Genomic DNA, 26876 nt, shown 5'->3' on the forward strand with positions numbered 1-26876 from the left:
TAACGACGGAGTCGAAATAGTGCGCGTGTTCATTGAAGGAACCATAAAAGTTGTAGAGAGCAGAGATCGGGAGCGAATATTGATTAGGGGCGGGTGCGCGAGCGTGCGGCGCGAGGGGAGACGAGCTGCGCGCGCCGCCGCCAGTGCGCCCATGTGGTGCCCGCCGCTGCGACCCTCCATTGCCATCCAAAATCATACACTAATGTTAATTCCACGAACTGTCCGCTGTTCCTGCCTATTTCATCCCACGGCCCGCGTGTCTCCATCATGTGAGACCCGTCCGCGACCACCTCTCACGCATCCTCACACATTACCGACGGCAACGTAAAAATCAATAAACCTCATAGTGAAACTTGAATATTGCATTTTTATATGAACAGTGCCTATAATGTAGTCGCGCAGCGGTGCCAGTGAATTCCATAGTGTATTTGTATTTCAGTGGAGATTTAAAAAGTTACCGATGTTCAATCACAAGTTACCGACTGACTTTCCAATGCAAACCTTCGTAAGAAAACCAGCCCTTGCAAATGTGAGTCCGTAACGTGTTAGCTCAACTAAGCTTCTTGATCACGATGTTTTTCTCTACTTTTGATATGACGGTAATGCGGTGTTGTTAGATAGCGCTACATGTTCCCAACCACGTTATTCGCATATTACTTAGCTTTATTATATTTTGCGGTATATGTTGTAACCTGCATGTATCGGCTATGTCACCTACTAACTGTACGTGGACGGCGCTCGCTCAGTGTGCTGCTAGTCCTTGTCATAATGAGTGACCCCCGTGGTGTTTTGGACAGAGGGTGTGTTGTGGGCCCGTGGCGGATGTGGAGCGGCGGTGCGTCGAGGGGACTAACTCCATAACTTGCTATTTGTCGGTTTGTACGGGAAATTATGCAGGTGTGTCATTTCCAGCATCTCTTACGGCAGTTCGGTGAGTACATCTGTCCTTAGAGCAGACAGTCATGCTTGTGTGTGTTCGTAACAATATCTTGGCATGTACCTACTCTTCTCATTACTCCTGTTGGCAGCTTCGTTTATTATTTTTAATTAATGCCGCTACTGTATTCGTTAAAACTTTGTCTGCTTAATTATCTTACACATATCAATTTTGAATGAACTGAGCACAATGAGTATCGTCTATAATATATTACACGAAACAATTCAGAGCACTTTTCTCTCGTGAACGTGTTTTTAATTACTATGTTACTGTATTCGGATGTCCGGTTATTGTATTTAACTATTAATAGGTAGTCTCTAATATTATCATAATACTATATTGTACTACATGTGCAAAAGCATTCCCGATAAAAATATTCGCAGCAATAAAACACTTACGGTATTTGATTAACCGAATAAATCTGCCTCTTATCAGACGCTCGCCTGAAAAAAGCAGGTTTAATAAACAGACTCTTAGCGTTAGCAGCATTCTGTAAATAGAACTTCAACAATGTAACACTGAATTCCATGACTAGACTAACATCTCGTCCTCAAAACAAAGCTTGTTCTTTCGTAAATAACATACATATCTCTAAGTATATGGCATGCAATGATTGCGCAGTATGCATACAACATTCTCGGCGCATTTCCTAACACTTTTTGAACGAAATTAAAAGTATATCACCGTTTTGAAAGAGGTCGCATCAGACAGGTGCCGGCGGGCCTGCGACAATCGAGGATCTAAATTTAAAAACAGGAAATTCAATTAAACTGGGAATGATGCACCGTAAACAGGGGCCAAAATAGGACACCCGAACTCACTTTTATTTTGCGCTGTAACTACTCCAGTCGCGTTGTTTGTGCTCCACGGAAAGGTGTAAAAATAAACATGACATTGAAAAAGATGGAATCAAAAAGTCTGATTAACAAAGGTGATGTAATTATGTTAATGAGTGTTATGTGTGTGCACTTGTGCTTACTAACGTGCTTTATTATATTTAGACTTGATTGACTTGCTTGACTAACGACTACGGGATTGTTTACTATGCGATGCTTGTATTATCGCGGCATATTCATTCTGATTATGCCTGACAAAGATAATGTATGAAAGTCCTATATTCTGAAAACAATGGCTGTTTGACATTGGCATTAAAGTTCAAGTCATTGGCCTTTGTATGATATGTGTGTGTTTTCGAATGCCTTTGCGGAATAAGGAGTTTGACAGTATTAAAGTTGTGTCTTCCTTTAGGCCGTTTATGATTACGATAGCCGAATAAATAACAAAAATTCTTTGTTGAAATCCTTGGCCCAGAACGTTGTGAAATACTTCACTACGAAATTAAAACTCATTTCTTAATAACAAAGAAATTACTCATACTTTGTTCAGATTAACGTAGACTAGTCAGTGGTGCGGCAGATACGCGGTACTCTAAAACAATCAGTTTGAGAGTAATGTGAAAAGATTTTGACAGCGTCTTAACACACCTATTCCAACCTCATTTTGCCCATTTCATCCGAAATGGAAGACTTAGGTCAAGTTAGATACGTACTGATACCTTCTTTCTGCAAGCTATCAAATCAAAATCCGAACGTATAGGGTAACGAAATTAGGATCTGCTCCCCTATCCTGAATAGTAAGAAAGATAAAGTTGGAGATGTTTAGTTAGAGATACATAGTTCGTAGTAAATGTCTAACTACAATACAAACATCACGTTATCCAGACAAGAACGAGCCGGGCCGGTTTCTCGGCGAAGGCGTGGCGTTCCGAGCGAAGCTGATCGGCGTGCTCGAGGTGCCCGAGGCTCGCGGCGACAGGATGTGCCAGGAGGCGCTGGCCGACCTCAAGATGGCGATCCGCGCCGCCGGCGAGCACAAGCAGAGGATACAGGTCCACGTCGCCATCGACGGCCTCAGGCTGCGCGATGATAAGACTGGTGTAAGTGGTACTCCATTGTAGGTATAGCTTGAAAGAACTCGGTTTAGTATAAATTTTACCTGTGAAACTGGGGGTTCTCTTAAAATAGTTTAAGATACTTTGCCTCTCGTTTTTGAGTTTTAGTATTCGTTTTTAGAGAGGCAACAGAAATATATCAGGCTGACGGTGGAGCCCTAGTAATAAGGTTCCGGTACCACCACGCTTTAAAGTTATATGACTATGGTTGTGGAAGCGGGAAAGCACAACACACAGCGTAGAGCGGCATCTCTCTTTCACAGCACTTCACTAATATTATTTTTCACATAATTAATTATTATTCTAACTTGATTAATATATTTCGAGTGTACGTCCAGTAACGCGTACGGATTCACCAACTATATGAACTGAAAAATATAGTTCAAAATGAATAAGCAAATAAAACTGCAGGTTTATTTCGTTGCAGACTTAAAATGTTGTTTTAAAGACTGGTTTTATTGACTGGAGTATTACGTAACTAGGGTTAATAACTTAGCAAGGCTAACCAGCTAGGGTAAGACGAGCATACTTTGAAATTTCTTACAAAACCCACATGTAGTCAACTCGGTACAAATATTTACATTGTTATCGCGGTCCGCTGTTTAATAGCAGATTATTTATAGAGTATGTTGCCAGTCTTATTACATTGAACCTTCCTTTTTTGCACAGTTTGGACTTTTTATTCGAACCTTTGAATACTAAATCGAGACTCAAGTTTAAGATGGCCCTTTTCGGATGGGAAGTCATCAAATGACTTCTCCCGTTTTGGGGAAGGGAGAGACTTATACAGACTACAACCCACGCGTTCGTTCCTGTCCTTTGTGTGCCCTTAGGATACGAAACCCAAATAAATAATATTTTAGACTCTTTCTTTATTTTAGATTAATAACCTAGATTCCCTGTCCCTCACATAACTGATATTTCACAAATATTTTACAAAAGTCCACGATTTTTTGCCGTATGTTTATAGCTTGTTTGTGTTATCCAGGACTCGCTGTACCACCACCCCGTGCACAAGATATCGTTCATAGCGCAGGACATGACGGACTCGCGCGCCTTCGGCTACATATTCGGCTCGCCCGACACCGGACACCGGTTCTTCGGTATCAAGACTGATAAAGCTGCTAGTCAAGTAAGATCTATACCTTTATAAAATGTTTAAACATATCCAAGGATTCATAACACCGCTTCTTGGAAATAATCTGCTGTTTTCAAAAAAGCAGCAGTCATTTCCCCAGTATGCAATCAGCCTGCCATAGCAATTAGGATCAGCTGACAAATGCTCTTTCGATAAAGCTGTGGTATATTTTTTTTTCAATAAGAAATCATCCCTCAATAACATTTTGGGTCTGGCTATTTCCTATCAGAAGTCCAATGCTGTTATTCAGAATAACCTAGTTTTATGAAGACTACTTGATATGTTGGAAATCGAATATTTTCATGAGCATGACTTCAATTTATGTCCTTTTCTCAAAGTTCAGTACTCGGTTGAATATATAGAGGAACTGAGCATCACATGAAAGGGCTTTAAGTTACTGTTACTATATTAAATTATTAAGAAGTTATAGAAAAGAGATTCCCGCAGTAAGGAATTTAATCCTTATGTCGCGGGGGATTTTACAATCATACAAATCACATGCTTAAAGACACCCAGACTCAGAACAATCCTGCTCCCTCAAAGTTATAACTAGAAGTTTACTGATGATTTAAAAAAGGTTTTATAATCACTAGACATGAATAAATCCTCGCCGTAGGGATTTGAACGCCAGTTACCTTTAACCATTAAACTATTATTGAAGCAATTCTACTAAACATGAAGATGACAAGAATTTATATTTTTTACCCTTTTCTTGCTTGTTTTTGTACTAAATCATTTAAATTGTTGTTTATAGGTAGTTATAGCGATGAGAGACTTATTTCAAGTTGTGTTTGAGCTGAAGAAGAAGGAGGTGGAAATGGCGAAGCAGCAGCTAGAAGGCAAGACGGTAACCAGCAGCTTGGTGCGGCACACGACCAATACGTCCACTGAAAACAAGGCTAAGGTAAATTAAACTTAAGAAAAGCGCCCTCCTACCACAAAATCTAGAGAAACTGTGTTCGTGATGAAAATGTTACAAAAATTATTGATAGACATTTGTAGGCCGACTGCTGACACTGCAGAGCCTCCTTTCTTGTTTTCTCATTATCCTGGTGTAAGGATAACGGAGTCCAGAATTTTGTCAAACAAACGAAAAGAGAAGAATTTTGTCAGAACGAATCCAGTTTGTCGTTTAAAGAGAGGTATCGGAGGTGGTATATCTCGTCCGAAGACTGTCAAAGTGGACGACGTCGAAGCAGGCGTCCAGCAACTCATCTTAATTTTTCGCGCGTCTGAATGTCATTTTGCCCAGATTCAGGTTCGGTTTTTGGACGTTCGAGTGCTCAAGGACGGCTGGAGGTTACGTCCGCGACGTGCCTGTACACTTCTTGTCTCTATTTAACGCTTAACCTATAGAAATGGCATTTCGTTACGATAGGTCTTGTTCGCCATACATTCATTAAAATCCGTTAAATGAATAGTTTGAGTTTACACTTAAAAAAAATGTATTATTCTCAGAAAAAACCTTAATATGATTTCTTTCTCAATAACTTTCGTGCTGTGTACTTAATGCCGAAAAACGTGAAACTAGCCTAAAATTTTGATTAGCATCATTAATTCTAAAGTATTTTTATGGGGAACTAAATCCCACCCTACATTTTGGGCTTAAAATTAGCCGGCTCCCGCGTGGTAAACATACATGTTAGGTAAACTACACACGAACATAAAAAATATTTTGCGTTCCATAGATTTCTAAGCGGGCTGTTTTCAAAACAAGAGTGCCGCTATCAAAAAGTAATGCGGCGCTGGATGTTTTGGAGAATGGTTACAAGATTATTTCGTTGTCAGGAACTGATCAATCCAAATATCCTAATTATCCGAAAATCTTTTAGTCTTGTGTTCGTAACCTAGTTATTCGCACATGTCTTTCGAGTCAGTTTTCGATCGGAACTGGCTGAAGTAGGTCTATGGGGTGGGAAAATTATAAAACACATTACGACGAGAACTGCAGAAGAACACGAAGAATAAGAAGTATATTGCTCCTTTAATGAGGATTTTTGGACCTGGAATTACTGTTATGTGATCCTACGTTAGTTAGTCAGCCTTACCCGCGACTCAATTCCACATTTTGCAATGTAACAGTCTGGTGAAGCATTCAGAGCCTCCTAAGGCTAATTTCAAGCATCGATAAAAAAATGTGCAACGATTATGTGTGTTATTTAATAAATGAAGTAACAATAGCGAAATCGTGATGAATATTATTGTGTATGAGTCAATCGATTGTTGTGTCCGTCGTCAAAACATTGGAATACTGGACATTGCTGCTGCCGTCGTAGCGTAGGTCGGGCACTCATTGTGGCTGTAATAAAATGTGGCTTCTCACTCCAGAGTGGACTGTGAAACGGAGGAAAAAGGTGCAGTGTTGCTATTGTGTTCTGTAAATTCTTGCTGAAAAAGTTTAACGTGATAAGATATACTAGTGCGGAAAAGTTGTGTAGTTTTGGATTTTTTTATGATTCTGTACTTATCTACCAAAACTGTTATCAAGTATCAATTTACTAATAATTTTGAAAGTTAATCTAATAAAATGTTTTCATGGCGGACAATTCGATATAAAAAATATCGTTACAAAAAGGTAGGTGTTACTCTGTACTGTCATCCTTCAGTCACTCGTTACCATTGTGTCAATTTTCATTAAAATGTGTCCAGCGGTTCCGACGAATTAACGCACATAGATAGGCATTAATAATTCATATACTGTTATGGTACTAGTCTTTACTTTTTATGTCATGTTCGACCAACGCGTCATCTAATTGTTATTCCGAGCGGTGACAGCATTAATCACTATAAAAAATAAAAGTCCAAGTCTGCCTCTCCTACGCTAATTGCCAATTTCCCTCAATTGAATCTACATGAGCGGGATTCAAAGTCACTTTATCCATATCTTGCGGTCATTACGTGTTTAATAAAAGTAATTGATAAACGGAACGAGTAACGGAGGATGTAATAAGAGTTGGTTTTCATGCATTTTGTTGTATGTTTATTTATCGGAACGAAAAACAAGTTAGGTTATAACAGAAATTTTAAACATGCAATCATGCAATCCATACCATTGTTAGCAGATTAACTATGATAATAAAACAAAGTTATATTACTAAAAAAATAACAAATCTATTGATTTAATGAATGCAACAGAGGCAGTTGGGGGGAGAAAATATCGAAAGTAGCAAAGTGTGTCCACAATAAGGAGAAGGGAAGTGCGAATACGAGAATTAGTCCAAATTTTCAAAGCATTTGTTTGTCTATTGTGTAATTTCGTAAATAGAAACTAAGAGTTCGGGTTCCGTAATATAGATATTTCGTAAATATATAATCGAAGTGTTTTATAAAATACCACTAACTTATAGATTTGATTACGTTTGTTTTGGAAAATAGAAGCCCACACCAATTCAGTTTTAATTTATTTCTTTATTTTCTTCTGCATACCATTTCACCTTCCAATAGTTTTACCAGATTCTGCCGAATTTTATTTTTTTTAATTTTTTCATGGACCTATCTTCACAGTATCCCATAGTGAGATTGACCGTCGAAATTGTAATACCTAACGTTACCAAAGATGAACGCATTAAATTCAACACTTTCTTAAAAATGAACCAGAGAAAAAAACATGTAAATCAATACATTATTCAGCGTGTTCGGTGTTACATTGGTTTTTTTATATTTTCCAAATGAATACACGAACGTAATTAATCTTTCAGCCGCACGGACACAGACGTATCGATTAGTTATTTTTAAGCCACCTGAAGTCTTATTCTTTACCTATTTTTTAAATTATAGAAAAATAGACCCAATTTTGTCACAGTTTAGATTATAATTTTGTTAATTCTGTCGCAACCAAGTAGAAGATAATATCTGGTATCATTTGGTGTCACGCAACCTCAAAACCGTTAACATGCAATATTGCTCCTTTGCAGTATCATTAAATGAGCTGGCAACATTTGTATTCATGTTGCCAAAGTTTGGCAATACTTAATTATTGTATGCCATGATAGCTTTACTTTTAATCGCTGTAATTAGCCTATGTATATTCTATCATAAAATTGAATGTATTCATTATTTCCATTTTCTATTAAAATAAAACTAAACTCGTTATTATGCGTAGACAGCCATACAGTTAGGCATTGCGCCAATTTTCCTCAGTCATTTTATGTTTCTACATGTCTTTGACGGAAATGGCAGACGCGGGAGAAAACCAATTTCCTTTATAAAGACAGCTTGAGCACAATTGATAGTGAACGACCTTGATTGAACCTTCCCATATACAGGAGGTACACTTTATGATAATCTAGTTGTAAATAAAAAAACGTCAGACTAAATATAATCTCTCTAAGCTTATCGACTAGCCTTGTGCAAGAGGTCGATGACCGAATAAGGATAACAATTATTTTATGTTCACAATGATCCATCAGCCACACGACAATGGATACTTTTAATCGATAATCAACTTTATTGTATTGCAATAAAGACTATAAAAAACATATTTTTACTTCTTGTTGCGGTACACTATACAATCAACATTAAGTTTAAAATATTCACAACAATATAGTCTTTATTGTGTAGTGTTAAAGATAAATATCGTATAAAGGTTAACTGTGAGCTTGTTGAGAATAAAATTGTAAAATTGTACTTGAGTGCATCAAACGTCCTTCTCAGATAAGAGAATAATAAGTTGTTAAACTTTTATCTTACTTGTCGGACAGTCGTAATTATGTATTAATAAATAAACATAAATTATTTGTATCAATACAAGTACTGAGTTCATGGTCAAGGTATCAAAGATTGTCATTCATCCAGGGCATTGATTTTGAACTCAATTTTTTATTAGTTAGAAAAATATATTGCCTTTTTAGGTATATTAAATGGACTAAAATTTTATTCCTGCCTTGCTGTTAAAATGATAAAATACAATTCGAATAGACTTTAGTCACTGCGGTGTTAGAGAACTTAATACACTTAAAACAACAAAGAAAAAGCGTAGTGACTATGTTTATACCTTCCATATATGGTATGGTTCATGCCTCATACGTTCCCTATTTCCCCCTTGGTATAGGTAGTCGTTAAGCGATCTGAAGACTATACCCCACTGTGGAACGATGATTATTATTATTACCACGACATACAAAACAGCTTTATAATATACACACATTAACAAATTAATTAATACACAAATAAATACTAATTCCTGATATATTATCTTAAGTGGGTACATTATTTGTCGATAGCTTTAAATTATTGGGTATGCTGTACTGTATTATTGTAAATATACTACAACTCTCATACATGCAGTCGGAGCTATTTATAACTGGTGCTTATAATCAATCAATTACTACTGATAAAAACAAACGATAAAATGCAATATCAATTAGGAGTCAATGTCGATATGAAATAGATGGTCACACAAATCTGGATTGATTGAACTTGTTGATCTTTGCGTATAAGCTAATTGATGTATGGAAATTTTGCATGCACTCGAAAAGTTTAGCCAAAGGTTAAATTGTGTCCTATATTTTTGATCGCGGTCTTGCCTGTGTAGGTGGTCGGTTTTGTAGCCAAGACATAAGCATGTCCTTTTTTGGATTGAAGTATCGAAAAATCTGGCGGATCATCTTATTGTTTTACCTTTACGGATACAAAGATGAATTTAAGTGCAGACTTACAGTGAGCTCTTTATATACGTTAGAAGTACCTATACCTTTTAAATTCTGGATAATCCCAACTGGACTTCCTCCGCCCAGAGGTAATCCGAACTCTTAGTCACACCATACCTCACATTATACTGTGATTAACAAGAACCTTCCACTTCTATGTCTCCACAGAGTATAACATCTACGGAGGCGACCTCATCGACGTCTAAAGCTGCAGATATCGGCGCGGAAGGCGGCGTCGCGGAGCTGGTGGACCTGGAGCAGGAGCTCAGCTCCCTCCGGCGGGGACTGACGCAAGTCGAGGGTCTGACCCCTTCCAACGACCCATTTGGGGACTCCTTCACTGCGATACCCGCACAGGTAATATTAAAGGTTAAGTGCATGATGTAAAAAGCAGGGTGGTGATTTTTGCCCAGACTGGGAGTATAATAGTTCTCTCTCTCCAGCGAGATTTGATGCGGTTCGACGGTCTACCTTCATCCAAAGATGATACTAGAGACTTGTTGTCACACTGTTTACTTGGTTATCACACAGGTAGTATTGAACAAAAGAAGATTGGAAGCTGATTGTGAAAATCTTAGTTACGAGAAGTGCTAAAAAACCTTCCCTAGCAGTCAATATTTGTTTAAAACACACTTGTATGCGTCTAAAATATATCTGATCCAGTTCTTGCGTCCCTTCAATAAACGAAAAATTACACATACAGTGTCGAGTGATATCTCTATGTTCGTTGCTTTTCTCACCTTCCAATACCCAAGAATACCTACGTATCGGTTTTAAAACTTAAAATATATACCTCAGAGTTGAGTTTTATTGTCCTGCTAAAATATCCTACCTTGCTCTTATTCAAGGCAAGATCAATAAAAACTCTTGGCAAGCATCCAGTAACAATATAACTTGGCGGATATATCGGTTATTTAGTTTTAGTATTACGACATTTAATTATTTGGGTCATGAGACAAATAAATGCGTTATGTGAAACTTGGGAATTTGAGACAATACTTATCGTCTTTGCTTAATTCTTTATGTTCTCTAAAAATTGGAATTTTCTTTCCATCTTGCCATATTTTTCGGAAAACGAATTACCTAACACGAATGGTTTCAAAATCTAAGGGTCTAAACAGTCGGACCCCATTTCAACATTCACATTTACATTTGACTTAGTCCGTTTTTAGAGTAGAGCCAAATAGTTAAAATCATGAAGTAAAGTAAGTATGAAGTCGGAGTACTCGAGAAGACAATTCCAACAAATTTAAACTCAATTATATTTTAAAGCGGAGCTCCACCTTTCTACTCTAGCACAAGCACAGCTCTATGTCATATCCTAGTATTGCATTATCACATACTATATTATACTCCCGAGTACTAGCTATCAAAACAACAGGATCGGTGAAACTGAATTAAACCTTATATTATCCATACATACTCGTAGATTATCATATCCACCCATACATTATCTCCAGAAGGGCCTCCTGCCCCCACCGCCGGCTACAGTAGCGGGCCCGCGCGGGGCCCGGGCCGCGCCCTCCACAACCTCCCGCGCAGTGTTCAGCCCCGGCAAGACCGCGCCCCCGCTCCCCTTCGACCTCGCCACCGTCGCCGCTGACTTCGAGCCCACGCCCGCCCTCGTCGACAACCTCACGGAAACCGCGCCGGTTAGTAAACCTGTAGCTATTGTAAGTTAGATTTAAGGGATTGATGTTTGACTCCATACAGTGTATTGTGGCTTAAGATACCCATACACGTTATGACACACCTCATGAATTAACTTGTATATCATTACTGGGCCGTGGCACAATTCGGTTCACCTGCAACTGCACAGTTAAATTGTGCAGTTAAACTATGAGATGTATCGTAGCATGAATGGCTAGCTTTAGGCAGTATTAATATAGACAACTAATAAAAAACTTAAAGCTCACAACTAAAGGTTGAAAGCCGTTTGGCCACTTTATGGAGTATTTATTTAAAACGGATGGCTTCACTACCACACAAACTTTATTTAGTAGACGTGCGATATTGGCGCCATCTCCAAATGTTGTTAGTATGTAAAATATAAAAATGGCTCTGCACACAGTGGGCCCTAGCTTAGGCATGCATAAGTATGTTATTAAATAATTTTATCAACCGACTTCAAAACGAAGAAGGTTCTCAATTCGTCTGTTCTTTTATTTTGTTTATAACTCTCAGAACCTAGCCAGTTCATTACTGAATAAATTGATTTTGTTTATCCATTTTCGTTCTACATTAAATAGCTGTCATTTGGTGCCATAAAAATCATCAAGTTTTTATTTGAAGTCGGTTGTATGTTTTTGTTGTTAAAACAATATTATTCAAGTTAAGTTTATGTCGACGGCCAGTGTAAAGTCATTTGTTGAATGCAATGTGAAAGTGGATACTTTTATTCATAGGCGTAGGAATGGTTTCCTATCCATGTATCAACTGAGATATAAACCACTTTCGCATTAAAGATCTTATTATGTAATTATGTACTCGCGATCTCAAGACTCAATTTTCTAACTTTTCTAAGCAATATTTAAAAGTCTTAATTTCTTGAGTTTGCGAAAAAAACCTAGACTTAGTAGCCAATGAATGAACAGAAGTATTAATAATAATATATAAAACCTATTTATTTATGTAATATAAACAATATTAATTCAGCCTACTTATTTTAATCTATGTTCGTAACGGCCGTATGGACAGATGTAATGATTTATTTATCAATCAATTTTTTCTTGTAGTTGTGAAATTATTTTGGCAAAAGCTGTATTCTGTAACTTTATGTTCATGTTATGTGTAAGTGAACGACTGTTTTAGTACATTATTTATAGTGCATGACCCCTCAGGTACCCGCTTTCAATTGGATGTATTGAATATTATTGCGATACTATAAAAAAATCTAAATGCTGGTATTTTTTTTACTTTTTGTCTCTATAAAAATCGTTGACGATCGTTCGCAATATTATTCGAATACTTAGTAGAGCTCCCTGTGTGACGTCTGGTCTGTATGCTATAAGACTGAATTATGTGGACGTGACGCTTAACTTTACCTTAACGAGAACCGTTGTGACCCAAAGCATGCCGTAACCTCGCGAGTCGCCATTTACCGTGACGTCAGTATCGCTGAACAGTTCCCGCACGACTCGTTTTGCTCGGTTAATGCACAAACAAACGCACAATTCGGTTATGTGTTTAGACGCACGCTTAATCAATGTAGAACGATTTTTTTGTTTAATGAAAATTAAAATCAAGGATTACTTGTACATTGTAATGCTCAAGTAATACTAGAAGTTTAAATGAAAACTGCGTTATCACGTCTACATATACTTAGTATTATGGTGACTGCCTGTGTTACAGGTATGCCAGCCCAGCGCGTCAACGACGCAGTCGCTCAGTTACGACGTATTCACGGAACTAGACCCCCTCGGCACCGGCCGGAGTAAACCTTACGTTGACAAAAAACTCTTCTTTCAGGAGCTCAAAAATCCGCCAAAGAAAGTGCTCAAAGACCTCGTGTCCACACAGAGCCTTATATCAGACATATTGCCGGTGAGCACCGACACTAAGATAGAGCATTACGGGCCGGCGACGACGATGACGTCACTGTCGCGGCACTCGGGCGGCTCGGTAGCGATCGTCAAGCCGACGCAGACCGCACTGTTCTCGGGGAACTTTTTCTCGTCCGATCCGTTCGCGGAGACAGATCCTTTCGATAACACAGATCCGTTCTCGGACTCGTTCAAAGACGATCCGTTCACGAGCATGGCGGAGTTCCCCAAGGCGAGCGCGCTGCGGGTGGACGTGCGGCCGGACGAGCTGAAGGCCAAGCCCGAGCGCGCCGAGCCCGGCCCGCCGCCGCTCGAGAACGGCCGCAGCGTGTTCAACGGCCCGCTGCAGGTCTCGCTGCCGCCGGAGCCCGTGCCCAAGTCGCCGCGTCTGCAGAGACAGGTAACACAACACTACACCTGGCTAGATCAACCTAAGTATTTCTCAACATTTTTAGATGCCAAAGGTTGCGAGTCTGCTTTGCTTACTCTATTGCCCCGAACTGTATTTAAAAACTTGACTCATTGTAAATTTTTGCCTCTTAAATGTTTCCTCGCATTCATAAAATAAAAGTCTGCTCACTGAAACAAAAGCTAGTCAGCTCGACTGTTCTTTGACAAGTCTCTTTCAAATCAAACTCTCTAACCCAATAACTCGTTAAACCCCCCAGAGCACAGAGGGCAGCATGGTCCGCCAGCGGCCGCAAGCCCACAAGCTGAGCGTAGAGAGCGCGTCGCCACCGCCGCCGCTGCCGCCCAAGAAGGCGGGCGAGGTGGGCGGGGTCCGCCCGCCCCCGCGACCCCCACATGACCATGATGATGACGAGGGCCCGCCTCAGTTGCCCAAGCCCGCCATGCGACGGGAACCGCTGGTCAGTGTGTTATTCTAATAGCAACTCTATCTTAATATGTTAAGGTTGATTTGTCTTTGTAGTCAAGCATAAACGATATAAAGTACGGTTGGTAATCCTTAACAATTTAGATATTCTTTCAACTAAAAAAACAAGATTTTATAGATATTTTTAGTACTGAGTAAGCTGTATTTAGTGTCTATGAGAAGATGCTTCGCAACGAATTTAAGTCTAGAGCTACAGTTATTGCTTCCTGATTTTATGCTGATCTAATAAAAATAGATTTTGTTGTGTATTATGTTGCTTCAAAATTCAAATACTTAATATATGTATTTTCATAATCACTGTGTCGTATATACTCACCCAGGCGGACCGCAGCATGAAGCCGCGCCTGTCGTCGGCGGCCACGAACAGCAGCGAGGACGAGTACCTGACGCCGGCGCCGCCGCCGCTGCCCACCGCGCGCCGCTTCGACATCACGCTCAGCCAGCTGCTCACCTGCACCATGGACGAACTGGCCCACAGGTACTAATATACATGGGGAACTAACATAGTATCCTACTAATATTATTAACACGAAAGTTTGTAGGTAAGGATTTTGATCCTCTTTCACGCAAAAAACACTGAACGGATTTAGACGAAACTTGGTGCACAGAGAGTTAATAACCAGGATTTAACACACAGTTTTTATCCCGATTTTATGTTCCCGTGGGACTATTATGATCACAGGTCTACTACGCGCCAGTTTACTGCAGTTTAACAGAAGGAACATATAAATAATCTCCATCTCATCTGGCCCGTTCCAGGTTACGAGTCCCCGCCGCTACACTATCGTCTATGACTTTGCCGCAACTGACCGACTACCTCAGGTCGTACCTAGCTGCCGACAACGATAGAGCGGTAAGTTACGTTTATGTTAATAGTATAATTTAATTTATTATTATTTTATTTAAGGATAATTTATATTGCATAATAAGAAAATCGTTGCTTCTTTATTTGTAAAAATCATACTTGTGTAAGCCGCAGTTGTGAAAAACAACTGAATAATCATGTCATTGACCTCACATTAAAATTTTTGTTTCCTCTCAACAAAAACAAAAAACAACAGCGAACGCGGGAAAACAAAAAGGTAGACAATTTATCCTACCTTGCTTAGATTAGGAAATCGAATAACAATAATAATTCCTACAACTTGTTTCAGCATATACACGTTGAGCCTTCGACGAGGGTTGAAAAGGAGAAACCATTGACAGCTTTATCTGGGCTATCGACCCCTAGCGGTATTCTCGACAAGCCAACACAGAACGACTTCAAACCACAGTTCGAAGACAACTTCACCCCAACAGCGGAAATCACGGACACATTTGTCGCAAACTTCGACGACTTTGACAAAAAAGCGAATGCTTCGTACGACCGATACGCGGCCTTTAGGGAAATTCAAGAGGAAGAGTTAAAAGCCAAGTCTATTTTAGACCCTATAGACATCTTAGAGGCGGAACCGAAGCAAGACTCAGACGAAAAGGAACTAACGGCTATAGATAATCTGATGAGGGCTAATCAAGATCGGGAAGTTGAGGCCAAAGAGCCAGCCCGTAGTCCTTTAAAAACTTTAGACGAATTGACGCTGGATTCCTTCAATATGTTCAGGAACTCCGTCAGTCCGAAACCGTCGCAGATTGACGCGAAAATTGAGGATATCAAGTCTGTGATGAAGACTCTTCAGATTGAGAAGGTCAGGAGGAGCACGTCACCGCGCGATAATGGTCACGTTGAGGTTAAACTGGAGAATACCAATGATAGGTATGTTACTAGATTTTACTCTTGATATTTTTTCTTTTGACATGTGGTCATTGTATTTTTTTTTGTCAGTAGACTGTATCTATTTGTGATGATTGGTTGTTTTTGAGTTTACTCTCTTCGTATGATAACGTCTATGTCTAATACTGAACTTAAAGATAAATAGATGGCGTTTTTCAATTCAAAATGTTTAAAGCATAATTTAATCGATTTAGATTCGAAGATTCTTTTGTACTATGACGAATACTAATGACTCATAAGTACGATTGAATATGCATAATGTATGCTCACGTCTTCATCCATAGCATTTTGTTTCCAGGTACGCAGCACTCCGCGAAATAACAATAACAGAACCACCACAAGACGAATTTGAATCCCTACCGCCTGAAGTACCCAAAGAACGAAAGAAATCCGACGAGAAATCTGATGGGTTCGACAACTCAGACTTCTTTGACTGCATCGACAATAGCTCGCTCTCTTTCACACACGTTGAGGACGCGTTCAGGAAGAGTCCTGTTGTGAAGGAGAGGGAAAGAGAGGAGGAGAAGAAGGTTGAGGAGGTTAAGAAGGAGTTGACGCCTGTTGAGCTGACGCCGTTGCCGGTCAGGGACCTGGCGCCGCCGCCCGCGAGACTCTCGACCGGGTCTATTAGTGATGTTGTGAGCGGGTCCTCGCCTGATACTAAAGGTATGTATGTAGATGTGGTAAAAAATTTGAAGGAATGTAGATTGTATAAGTTTTTTTGTACTTTAATTTTTTAGTTCGTTATTTTTTTGGGAATTTTCAAGTTGTTGAGTTTTTTAGATGGGGTCTGTGGGATGAAATAGTTTCTTTGTAAGCACATAAGGTTGTACTTTTATTCATATCAATCCTACTACTTGTGTGTTGCTTTACCACGGATAAATCTATTACAATTTGGCATGAATATCAGAAACGAATTGTTTAACCAAAAAAAAATAATATCTAGAACATTTGCGTTAGAAAATTTGTAATACGTACAATATACTGATGATGCGGCCCGCTCCCCCCAGAGAAGCTGGTGGGTGTGGTGGTGGGCGGCGCGGCGGGCGGCGCGCGCTGGGCGGTGCTGGGCGGCGCGCCCGCCTCGGCCGGCTCCAGCGACTCGCGCGACTCCGAGCCGCGCCCGCGCGCGCGCCGCGCCCGCCACCACGACCCGCCCGCCAGGAAGCCCATCGGTAACTACGACACACACTACACTGCTTCTGATTTGTCTTTCAAGTACCTAGTAAACTCATTATTCTAAGCGATGAGAACGTCCTCTTTCGAAGACATCTTTCAAATATAATAACTATCGTGAGACTGATTCATTATTAAATGATGTAACCTGTGAAAACTGTGACCCAACCGGAGTCTTTAATCATTAAGGACTTCGGTTGGGTCCAAAACTAGTCGGGCTACCCCGATAAATACGCGTGAGTAAACCGTTACATCATTTAATCTTTCAAATAGTAAGTATTTAAACCAATGAAGAAGATATAGAGATGGGACAAACTTGACCAGACTAAAAAATATCCTTATGTAATGATCTGCGACTCCAGCTAGGTTGAAATCGTCTTGAACTTGTTCCCCACACTTTTTATTCGCGTTGTTATACAAGCTTGTTATTGCAAAAATATGTTAAAATAACATACAAAATTGCAATATTTTTACTTCGCATCCCATTCTTCTACATTCTATTCTATTCGATTTCTCATAACAGCAGCTAACTTTCAACGACACGCATCTTTAAAAGTCAAAATTAACAACAAAATCATAAAAAAGCTTTTATCCATACATAACACCTACCTGTTTTAAAATCGATATAAAATCTGATCAATAAATATTCTTTCAGTACAAACATCATCGTCATCTCGCGACGTGTCTCCGTGGGACGAGGAGTTACCTCCCGTCACGCGGCTGCAGCGACCTCCCCCCTCACACAGAGACAGGGATTCCAGGTACTTGTCATTCTGCCTTTATAATTATACTTTTACTAATTATTTACTACAGAACTCTTCATAGCTAACTCTTCTTACTTCCTTTGCTTTTCTTTTAAATCTTCCTAGCCATAGAGACACTTAAACAGAATAAAAAGAGAATTTTAAAAATAGTACACTTTCCTCCGTTTTTATGTTTTCTTAAATCAAATCCTTACTAACAATTTTCAGACACAATTCATCCGGCTCGAGAGAATGCCTAGACTCCGGCAGCGGGCGAGAGAAAGACAAACTGCGTGAAAAACGTGAAATAAGAGACAGAGACATAAGCAGAGACGGCAGAGACTCAGCTAGAGACCGCAGAGACTCGGCGCGAGACTCCGGCAGCGGCCGCGACCGCCGTGACGTCAGCAAGGAGAGGGACCATAGAGACAGAAGGGACCGGAGGAGTAGAGACAGGGAGAATGACTCGTGGGACAGGGACAGGACGTATAGCAGGGACAGGGAGTACCGCGACTCCAGGAGTAGAGAGAGACTGCCGAAAGACTACAGAGATAAGGATAGGGATAGACATAGGAAGCCGAGACATTCGTATGATGAGGAGGAAGAGTAAGTATAAAAAAAAGATACAAACCTTTGTTCATTTAAAAATACTACATAAACCTGCTACGAATATTTATTCAGCTAAATTCGGCTTTTGTATTATAATGAATAAGAACTCAAATTTAGACTACATTACATGCGTAAATGACGCCAATAGACTGTCCTATTTATTCGTGTAGGAGTTTACTTATCTCATAACGATTGTGTGTATATTTCAGCTACAGTGACGGATGCGGGTCGGGGCGCTCGTCTCCCAGAGATCGGTGGCCGGACCAGCGTTGGAGGAGGGATGGTAAACATTAACCTTATAATATAAATTTTTATTTTATTTTATTTATTTATAGGAAAGCTTACAGACAAATAATCAGTAGAATAGGTATTACATAGATAAACAAATTGCTAATTACAAGCTTCCACATATTAATAAGCAAGCACCATTTAACACAAAATAAAGGGGAATGAAAGGGGAAGGGAATAAAGGGGGAACAGACTAAAAGGTCATGTGGTAAATATTACAATAGTTCGACACTGCTATTAACTGCCCACGTTTAAACTGAAAAAAATAAAAATGCTCAGTTTAAGATCAGTTCAACCGATAAAGTAGCTATGGGTCATCTGCCTTCTAATTGAGCTAGCGTTTGTGCAGAAAATATCAATGTCAGAACCTTGCGAAAGATCATTAAAGCTTCTAGCAGCTCGCATGAAAAAGGAGTTGCCTGCATAATTAGTAGATGAAAAAGCTATATCCAATACTGGCCGCTGCCTAAGTCCTATCGGATTAGTGCGGAGCCCTATGTTAGACAATAACTCAGGACAATCAATGGTGCCATTTGCAATATTAGTCAAAACACAAATATCATTAACTTTACGTCTGTATTCAAGTGGCAAGAAGTGATAGCGTCTACATCTGTTTATATAACCATTTGTTGTCTGACGAGCTCTGTAGTCCAGATAACGCAAGAATCTTTTTTGAATTCCTTCAATGCGATTTATGTAAACCAAGTACTGGGGATTCCATACCTGTGATGCGTACTCAAGATGACTGCGTACGTAAGAACAGTACAATATTTTAATTGTTTTTAAGGAACGAAAACAGGCTGAGGTTCTTAATATGAAGCCAAGAGCTTTAGAAGCTTTATTGACGATGTAATCTACATGTTTGTCAAACAGTAACTTACTGTCCTGGATAACTCCTAGGTCCTTAATATAAGTTAATTTATTAATTACTTGATTATTAAGCGAATAATTATAAGAAATGTTTGAATTAAGCCGCGAAAAACAGACATACGTGCATTTGGATACATTTAATTGGAGTTTGTAACGCTTACAATAGTCTGCAAATCTGTTAAGATCTTCTTGTAATTCCTCAGAGTCCGACAAACTACGTACAGCTTTCAAGATTTTCATGTCATCCGCATACAGTAATATGTTGCTATACTTGAAGCAGGATTTTATGTCAGCTACAAATATTACAAACAAAAGAGGACCCAGGAGTGAGCCCTGAGGTACACCAGATGGGATGGTACACCATCCTGATTTGTAACCATGAAGAACTACAGCCTGCGTCCGATTCTCAATATAAGAGCAAAACCAACGATACAAGTCACCATGCATACCAACTGCGTGTAGCCTCTGCAAGAGCATACGATGGTCGATTCTGTCGAAACACTTACTGTAATCAGTATAGATAACGTCTGTTTGCACTCTATGTTGCATATGTTTTAAAATAAAATTAGTCGAAAGAAGCAGATTAGATGTGGTGGATCGCGCGCGAAGAAACCCATGTTGCTCGTCACCAATGCAAACTCGTACAGCCGAGTATAACTGATCGTATACTATTCGTTCTAAGATTTTGGCAAAGAGACATAACTTCGAAATAGGACGATAGTTCGCAACATTCGACTTGTCGCCTTTTTTCAAGACTGGTGTTATATAAGCCGATTTCCACATTTTTGGAACCACGCCCTCATTTAAAGATCGAGTAAACAATATACATATCGGTATAAGTAGACTATTTGCACAATTCACAATAAATATCGGTGGTATGTTGTCAGGTCCACCGGATTTAGTAAGATCTATTTTTTTTAATAATGAAAGAACTGTTTCGGCTGACACTTGTATGGAACTAATAGAATTTACACTGGGGCATGTTTGTTTGGACTCACTAGGCTCCGTGTTAGTGGGGTCAGGCTCAACGAACGTAGAATGAAAGTACTTTGCGAATAAGTTACTGATATCCTCACCGGAATCAGCAACCTCTCCCTGATAGTGTAATATGCTAGGAAACGAAGACTTGTTTTTTCTATTTTTCACAAAAGACCAAAACGACCTTGGGTTATTAGCAATAGAGGATTCTACGTTAAGCATATAGGTATCAAAGCATTCTTGTTCCATCTTGATAGCTCTCTTGCGTAGCAGAGTGAACGCATTATAGTCTGAGAGGTTGCCGTATAGTTTATACTTAGAGTGATATTTGTATTTTTCTTTAAGGACTTTAATCAGAGCTCGATTGTACCAGGCTGGGTGGGACGATGCTTTAAGTGACTTAGTGGGTATATATTGATCTCTTAACGCATACAGCTTCTCATAGAATAATTTTACGGCCCGATCAAGTGACTGAGTAGATAGTAACTCATCCCAGTTCACCTGATCAAGATCCGATCGAATAGCTTCATAATCGCCCTTATAAAACTGGTATTTAGTCATACTTTTTATTTTTAACATGTGCAGTTCAACAAAGTCAGCCTGAATAATCAAAGGTTTATGATGCATGTCAATAGGTAATGCAAGTGGCTCCTGACACTCCTCGACAGATACGTTACCATTTGAAAAAACGAGATCCAGTAGCCTACCGTTTGCATTACGGGTACCGTTATATTGCGACAGACTACAGGTATTTATTGTGTCAATAAAATGCGTAAGCTGTTGGCCAGAAAAATTAATAGGAATAAGATCAGAACCACTATTGTTAATCGACCAATCTATATGATCGCCAAAGTTGAAATCGCCTGCTATTAGAAATGTATCTGTCAAGTGCGTCATCATTAAATCGTTTAGTTTCTTTGTGAAATTGTCCAGCTGTGTGTAATATGAATTACCTGCATTTTCGGCACAAAGATAAAGAGCGCAAATATGAATGCTGTAACTAATTGACGGTTTGGTCCTTTTTAACACTATTGATATCCAAAGGTCCTCAGCAGAGCTGTACCAGTCCGACCTATCTACGACCGTCAAGTCTTTCCTAACCGCTATTAGGACACCGCCTCCCCGTGTTTGAGATGTTCGACAATAATCACGGTCACGTCTCCACACTAAATACCTCCCGTCAAATAGCTCACTGTTATTCACACTGTCCACTAACCACGTCTCAGTAAATATTATTACGTCATAAGAATTTAAACATATGTTCCTGTACAAGCCGAGCGTTTTCGTACGCAATCCACGCACATTCTGATAGTAGATATTTAGATTTACCATTTTTTTCTTTTAACAATAACTAATATCAAACATAAAATAATAACCACAATATGCAACAATGATATACGGCGCACAGTTATTGAAAACTTAACAGAAATATTATAATAACTGCAGTGAATTACACAGCAGCAGGTAGAAAGCAAAATAATGCATGCAAAATAATCCACACACAGAAATACACGGTGACCCATAATTATCAAGCTTTGAGAATTCATCGCTAATGACTTATGAATAGGAACAAAGCATTGAGTAAACACTACCATCCGACAACAAATGGTCCCAACCGACACCATGTGCCAAAAGAAATTAACCACTAATGTACTAAAGATAAGACTAAGTTTGCAATGGCACACATTAGAGGTGTGAGAATAATTAGTTGCGTGCTCATTGGTTGACACTGCGAAGCGACACTGATATTGAAGGAATACATGGTATGCACACTGAATCCAGTAGTTCTCAAACTTCAAACGCAATACAATAATTAAATAAATATAAATTTTATGGAAATTGATTCGTATTAAGAGGATAACATTTTTTTTTGGTAAAATTAAGATATTTTCGTAAGATCTTTCTCCGTTTTCACAATTATTATATTTGAACTGTCCGTTTTTCGTAAGTGTATCTTCGCATGTTTGATCCAGATGTATTGAAAATTCATTTCACCAGCCGCTTTCTTAGCCTTCGCCAGAAGAGCTTTATTGTGCACAGTCAGGTGGTCATTCACGTAAATCCTATGATTTTCTGAGAATCCAATTAGTGAGGCAGTTATAGGATTACTCTTGGATACAAGTCTGGCCGCAGCAATGAAATCCTCCTTGACGTACCGGTTGCAAAAACACACAACAATCGGCTTAGTACGGTCTTTCTCCCGCGTAGGCACTCTGGTAATGAAATTAATCTGCGACTTGGTGACAGGATACTCGATTTTGGAACCAATTTTAGCTAGGATATCGAACAAGTTTTCTCTGGCCGTTTGGGGAACACCTTTGATTTCAACATTGTTCATCCTAGCCCATTGCTCACTAGAATTCATTTCTTGTTCCATTTGGTCCAACCTGATTTTGATTTGGTCAATCTGACTCTGCGACTTCTCAACCTGCACCAAACGAGATTCGACGAGACTTATTCTAGTGTTGAAGGCTTTCATTTCTTTGGTGTTATCGTCGACTGCGGACTTCAGCTCAGCGAATTCCTTCCTCAGTCTAACGACCTCATCCCTCAGCGATTCCAGCGGTTCCAGTTTCTCGGCTAGGGCTTTAATTTCCTTCAGTACTAAGGAATCTGGCTCAATTCTCGGAGAAGAGGGTGCTAGAGTGCTATTCATACCAGACTGCTTACACTTACCACAGCGCCATGAAAGCTTCCTGTCCCCAAGCTTGCGAAAACCAGCCTCAGTGATTCCCGCGCAGTGAAAGTGCAGGTCTTGGCTACAGACTGTGCAGCGAACTCCATCGGTTAATATCTCACCACAAGATCCACAATTGTGAGACTCCATAATGCGAGATAAATATTTTATATTCTTTAATTTAGAAAGCAAAACTTTGAGATTCAGTGGATTTATTAGGTGGGGTAAACGGTGCTGATATGTCAAGGCGACCGTCGGGCACTAAGCGCACGGCAGTAAAGTAGTGTGTAATTGTGTTTGTAACCGCTTAAAAGTCAAAAACCAAACTGTTGAATTATTCTATGTAATTTGTGACACTAATGACTGGTTTTTTTATTGGTAAATTTTAGTTCGATGTTTTTTTTATTCTTAATTCAATTAATGAGTGTGACTACCTTTACAAAACATATTTTTTTATACATTCATTGATCATCTAATTTACAGAGAGAAATTACGGTTCACTCGGCTGGCGCGAGACGAGGCGCCGAGCAGAACTAAGACAGAGTGAAGATCCCAGCGATAGGAGGTACAATATACTGCATAATATAAATGTTGATAGCTAAATAATGAAAATAATGAAAGTTTTTTATTAAATATGTAATGTAACTTGCTAATAGATTGACCTTTCATTGATCATGTTTCCACATTTCAAACTAATCTGTGAATATCACTAGATACGGGTCTACGCTGTCCTGGTCATCACGACGCTCGGGCTCACGACGTGACGTAGTTCGGGACGTGACACGCGACGTGCCGCGTGACGTGACCCGCGAGGCCGTCCGTGACGTCACGCGGGACCGGGACTCGGGCCGAGAGCGGGACTCTGGCCGAGAACGGGATTCGGGGCGGGAGCGGGACTCAGGGCGGGACACTAGAGAGCCACGACGGAGAGTGAGGAGGGAGGAACCCCGCCGGCCGAGGGATTACCGCTTTAGTAATGACTTTTCCCCCCGAGAGAGGGAACACGCCTCGCCCTTCGATAACGACTTCACTGAGCCGCCCACACCGACCACTAAGAAACGAGCGCCGTACGCGAGCTTGGAGGGAACCAGGTAACATGTTTTTTCAAGCTATTTATCGCAATTCATGATTAAAACCTTATTATCAAAACATTTGGCTTGAATTACATTTAGTTTGACCCAAAGTCTTGTTATAAACGTGTTTGTGATCGTACCGCTTCTCCCGGTCAACTCCTGTGATTAATTTATTTATGAAGCAGATTATTCTGGTTAATTTTATTGACTTTAAATCTTTCTTGTCCGTAAGTCTAAATGTTGTAATCTCCGCATTTCTAGGTTCGCGTTCGAGCCGGAAGACGTGACCGCCTCCCCGCTGTCAGTGTCGAGCGCGCGGCTGGAGCAGAGCGCGAGCCGCTTCCGCTTCGACTCGGACTCGGTGTCGCCGCGCTCCATGTTCGAGGACGACTTCTCCGCGCCCCGCCCCCGCACCGCCTCCATCGCCGAGGAGGAGGAGGGCGAGGTCCCGCCCCTGCGGGCCCGCCCCCCGCCCGCCACCACCCGCGACATCCGTAAGTCTGATTCTATAAACATCTTCACGCGCGAGTCTGACCCCTTCGAAGGCGACGCGTTCTTCGCGTGTACGGGCTCGGACCGCGCGGCCCGCCGGGAGAACTGGCCGGGAGACTTCCAAGGGTTTGACAACGCGTGAGCCGGCCTCCGGCGCCGCCCCGGACCGGTCCGGTTCGGACCCGCAGTGTAGCACTATTGTGAGCAGCTGATAATCCTCGTGCCTCCCTTTATTTAGTTTCTTGCCTTTAACTTGCGATGTATGAATGTCCATTGTTTTAAATACCCATATACTTATTGAGAGAATATTGATTTTTCCATGAGCAGAGTAATATGGTCGAGACAGATAGTTCAATCTCTCTTCCACAAATAAAACGTTTGACGATGGAAAAGTGTTGATGCAATCAAAAAATGCCTTTACCTTGTCACAGTATCATGCAAATAACGTAACAAGCAGGTTGACTATTTCTAAAAAACCAAAACAATCCAACCTACTTTGTTGTATGTTGGTCCCGGTGTAATCACTATTCTTTCATATACCCCTTTCACTCGCTTCTTATTCAAAGTTCCTAAAATCACAGTTAAAATAAAAACAAATTATAATTAAGCTTTGTATTAAAAAGACATTATAAAAGTAGGGATCACGATATATTAGTCGCACGTTTTAGTTAGATTCTTTGTAATTTGTAATAAGGAGTAAAATGAATAGTGAAAGAATGCAAACAAGGGGTATTGATATTCATCGGAGGATTTGACAAGTATTGTCGAGAGAGTCTTGCCATAGCAAATAAGTATATTTTTCATAGATCTCGTGTTCTGAATAAATGTCTAAAATAATCTCACGTTCGTTAGCCAATGAGGTGGCGTTTCCACAGGATGCGAGGCAAGGAATGTGTTTAAAGAAGCAATAAAACTGCTTGACCTCAATTTGCAATGAGACAGAAGCCGTGGCATTAAGGGAATATGATGTCATTCTGGCTTAAAGGACAGCATAAAAAACGGCTTGCAATAGAAATGTACTGTCAATTTATGAGTATGTCTTCAAAATGGTGACCAAATCAGATATTATTTTACCCTTACAGTTTTTTTTATGAAGTAATTATATTGGTTATTAGAACATATTCCTCACCGCATCTCCTGTGGCAATGCAGTTTCAGGGCCCTTTTAAATACAGCAACATTTTAGTATTTAAATACATTTTAGATCTAAGTATTGCCATATTTAGATGGAATGGCAACTTAAAAGTAAAAATGGTGAGCAATTATAATAAGACCTTTTGTTAATAAGGTAATGCCGATATTTTCAGTTTACAAAACTTCTAGAGACCCATGTCAATCAACATCCATTTTTGCACGATATTCTACTATTTAGAAATTATAATTTATGGTAATGACAACACTTAAACACGGTGATTGCATTTATTGCCTGTGGGAGAAATGGAAGTAAAATAGTATTAGATCGATATAGGTTTTTAGGAGAATAATGTCGTATTATTTATAACCATTGGATTCCTAGTCGTATATTTGTAAAGGTGTATACACGCTTGATATACTTACATAAGTATGTATGCACCTTTACAAGCCAACTGTGATATGTATAAGCAACGCCCTATATTCAATTTATAATAATCATGGATAACAATTTTAATTATGTAATTATGTCTTAATAATTGTTTTAGTAATTATTACAATTTATATTTTACTTAAATTCTATTATTAATGAAATCTATTGAATTACTAATGTTATTTTAAAATGCATTTTCTTTAACGACCACTGACTACTAATAAAAGATTTTATATGGGGAGTAGGCTATGTACCGGTTACATAAAATATCCATTTTTATGTACAGTATTTATTATTGTATCAAACTTCATTTTTTTGTATTCATTAAAGCATTTCTTAACAATCACGAAGGAATAATAAACGAAATAATTCCTTTATTAATTTCAACGATAATATTTACTCATAATTAAGCTTAAATAACTTTAAATGGCCAGTACTTTTACAGAAGTTCATAAACTAACGGGGAGGTATCGGCAAAGAATGTTTGGGCACAAATCTGTATAGAATTAAATTGGTAATGTAAAT

General features: G+C 39.5%; 1 protein-coding gene across 2 annotated transcripts; it reads left to right on the plus strand.

The window, feature by feature from the left end:
* Window positions 1-506: 506 nt before the first annotated feature.
* On the plus strand, window positions 507-25264 carry LOC113503760 (protein disabled-like). 2 transcript variants are annotated; one of them, XM_026885847.1, is made up of 19 exons: window positions 507-931; window positions 2659-2873; window positions 3877-4020; window positions 4781-4930; window positions 9843-10031; window positions 11135-11326; window positions 13026-13616; window positions 13885-14085; window positions 14432-14589; window positions 14871-14964; window positions 15266-15864; window positions 16181-16548; window positions 16893-17057; window positions 17714-17819; window positions 18030-18407; window positions 18620-18693; window positions 23707-23788; window positions 23937-24314; window positions 24558-25264. In XM_026885847.1, the coding sequence occupies exons 1-19, from the start codon at window positions 892-894 to the stop codon at window positions 24928-24930; spliced, it is 4497 nt and encodes a 1498-aa protein (XP_026741648.1). In that variant the 5' UTR covers window positions 507-891; the 3' UTR covers window positions 24931-25264. The 2 variants fall into 2 exon arrangements, with proteins under 2 accessions (XP_026741648.1, XP_026741654.1); XM_026885853.1 differs by having other exon boundaries at window positions 13143-13616.
* The last annotated feature ends 1612 nt before the right edge of the window (window positions 25265-26876 follow it).

This window comes from Trichoplusia ni, chromosome 2 (assembly GCF_003590095.1).
Source record: "Trichoplusia ni isolate ovarian cell line Hi5 chromosome 2, tn1, whole genome shotgun sequence".
NCBI lineage: Eukaryota > Metazoa > Arthropoda > Insecta > Lepidoptera > Noctuidae > Trichoplusia > Trichoplusia ni.

Bases quoted from the DNA above. Each gene is read 5' to 3' on its own strand.
- LOC113503760 (XM_026885847.1), top strand. From the start codon at position 892: ATGCAGGTGTGTCATTTCCAGCATCTCTTACGGCAGTTCG. The intron at 13,617-13,884 runs GTAACACAACAC...TAAACCCCCCAG, and splicing joins CGCCGCGTCTGCAGAGACAG to AGCACAGAGGGCAGCATGGT. The intron at 14,590-14,870 runs GTACTAATATAC...GGCCCGTTCCAG, and splicing joins ATGGACGAACTGGCCCACAG to GTTACGAGTCCCCGCCGCTA.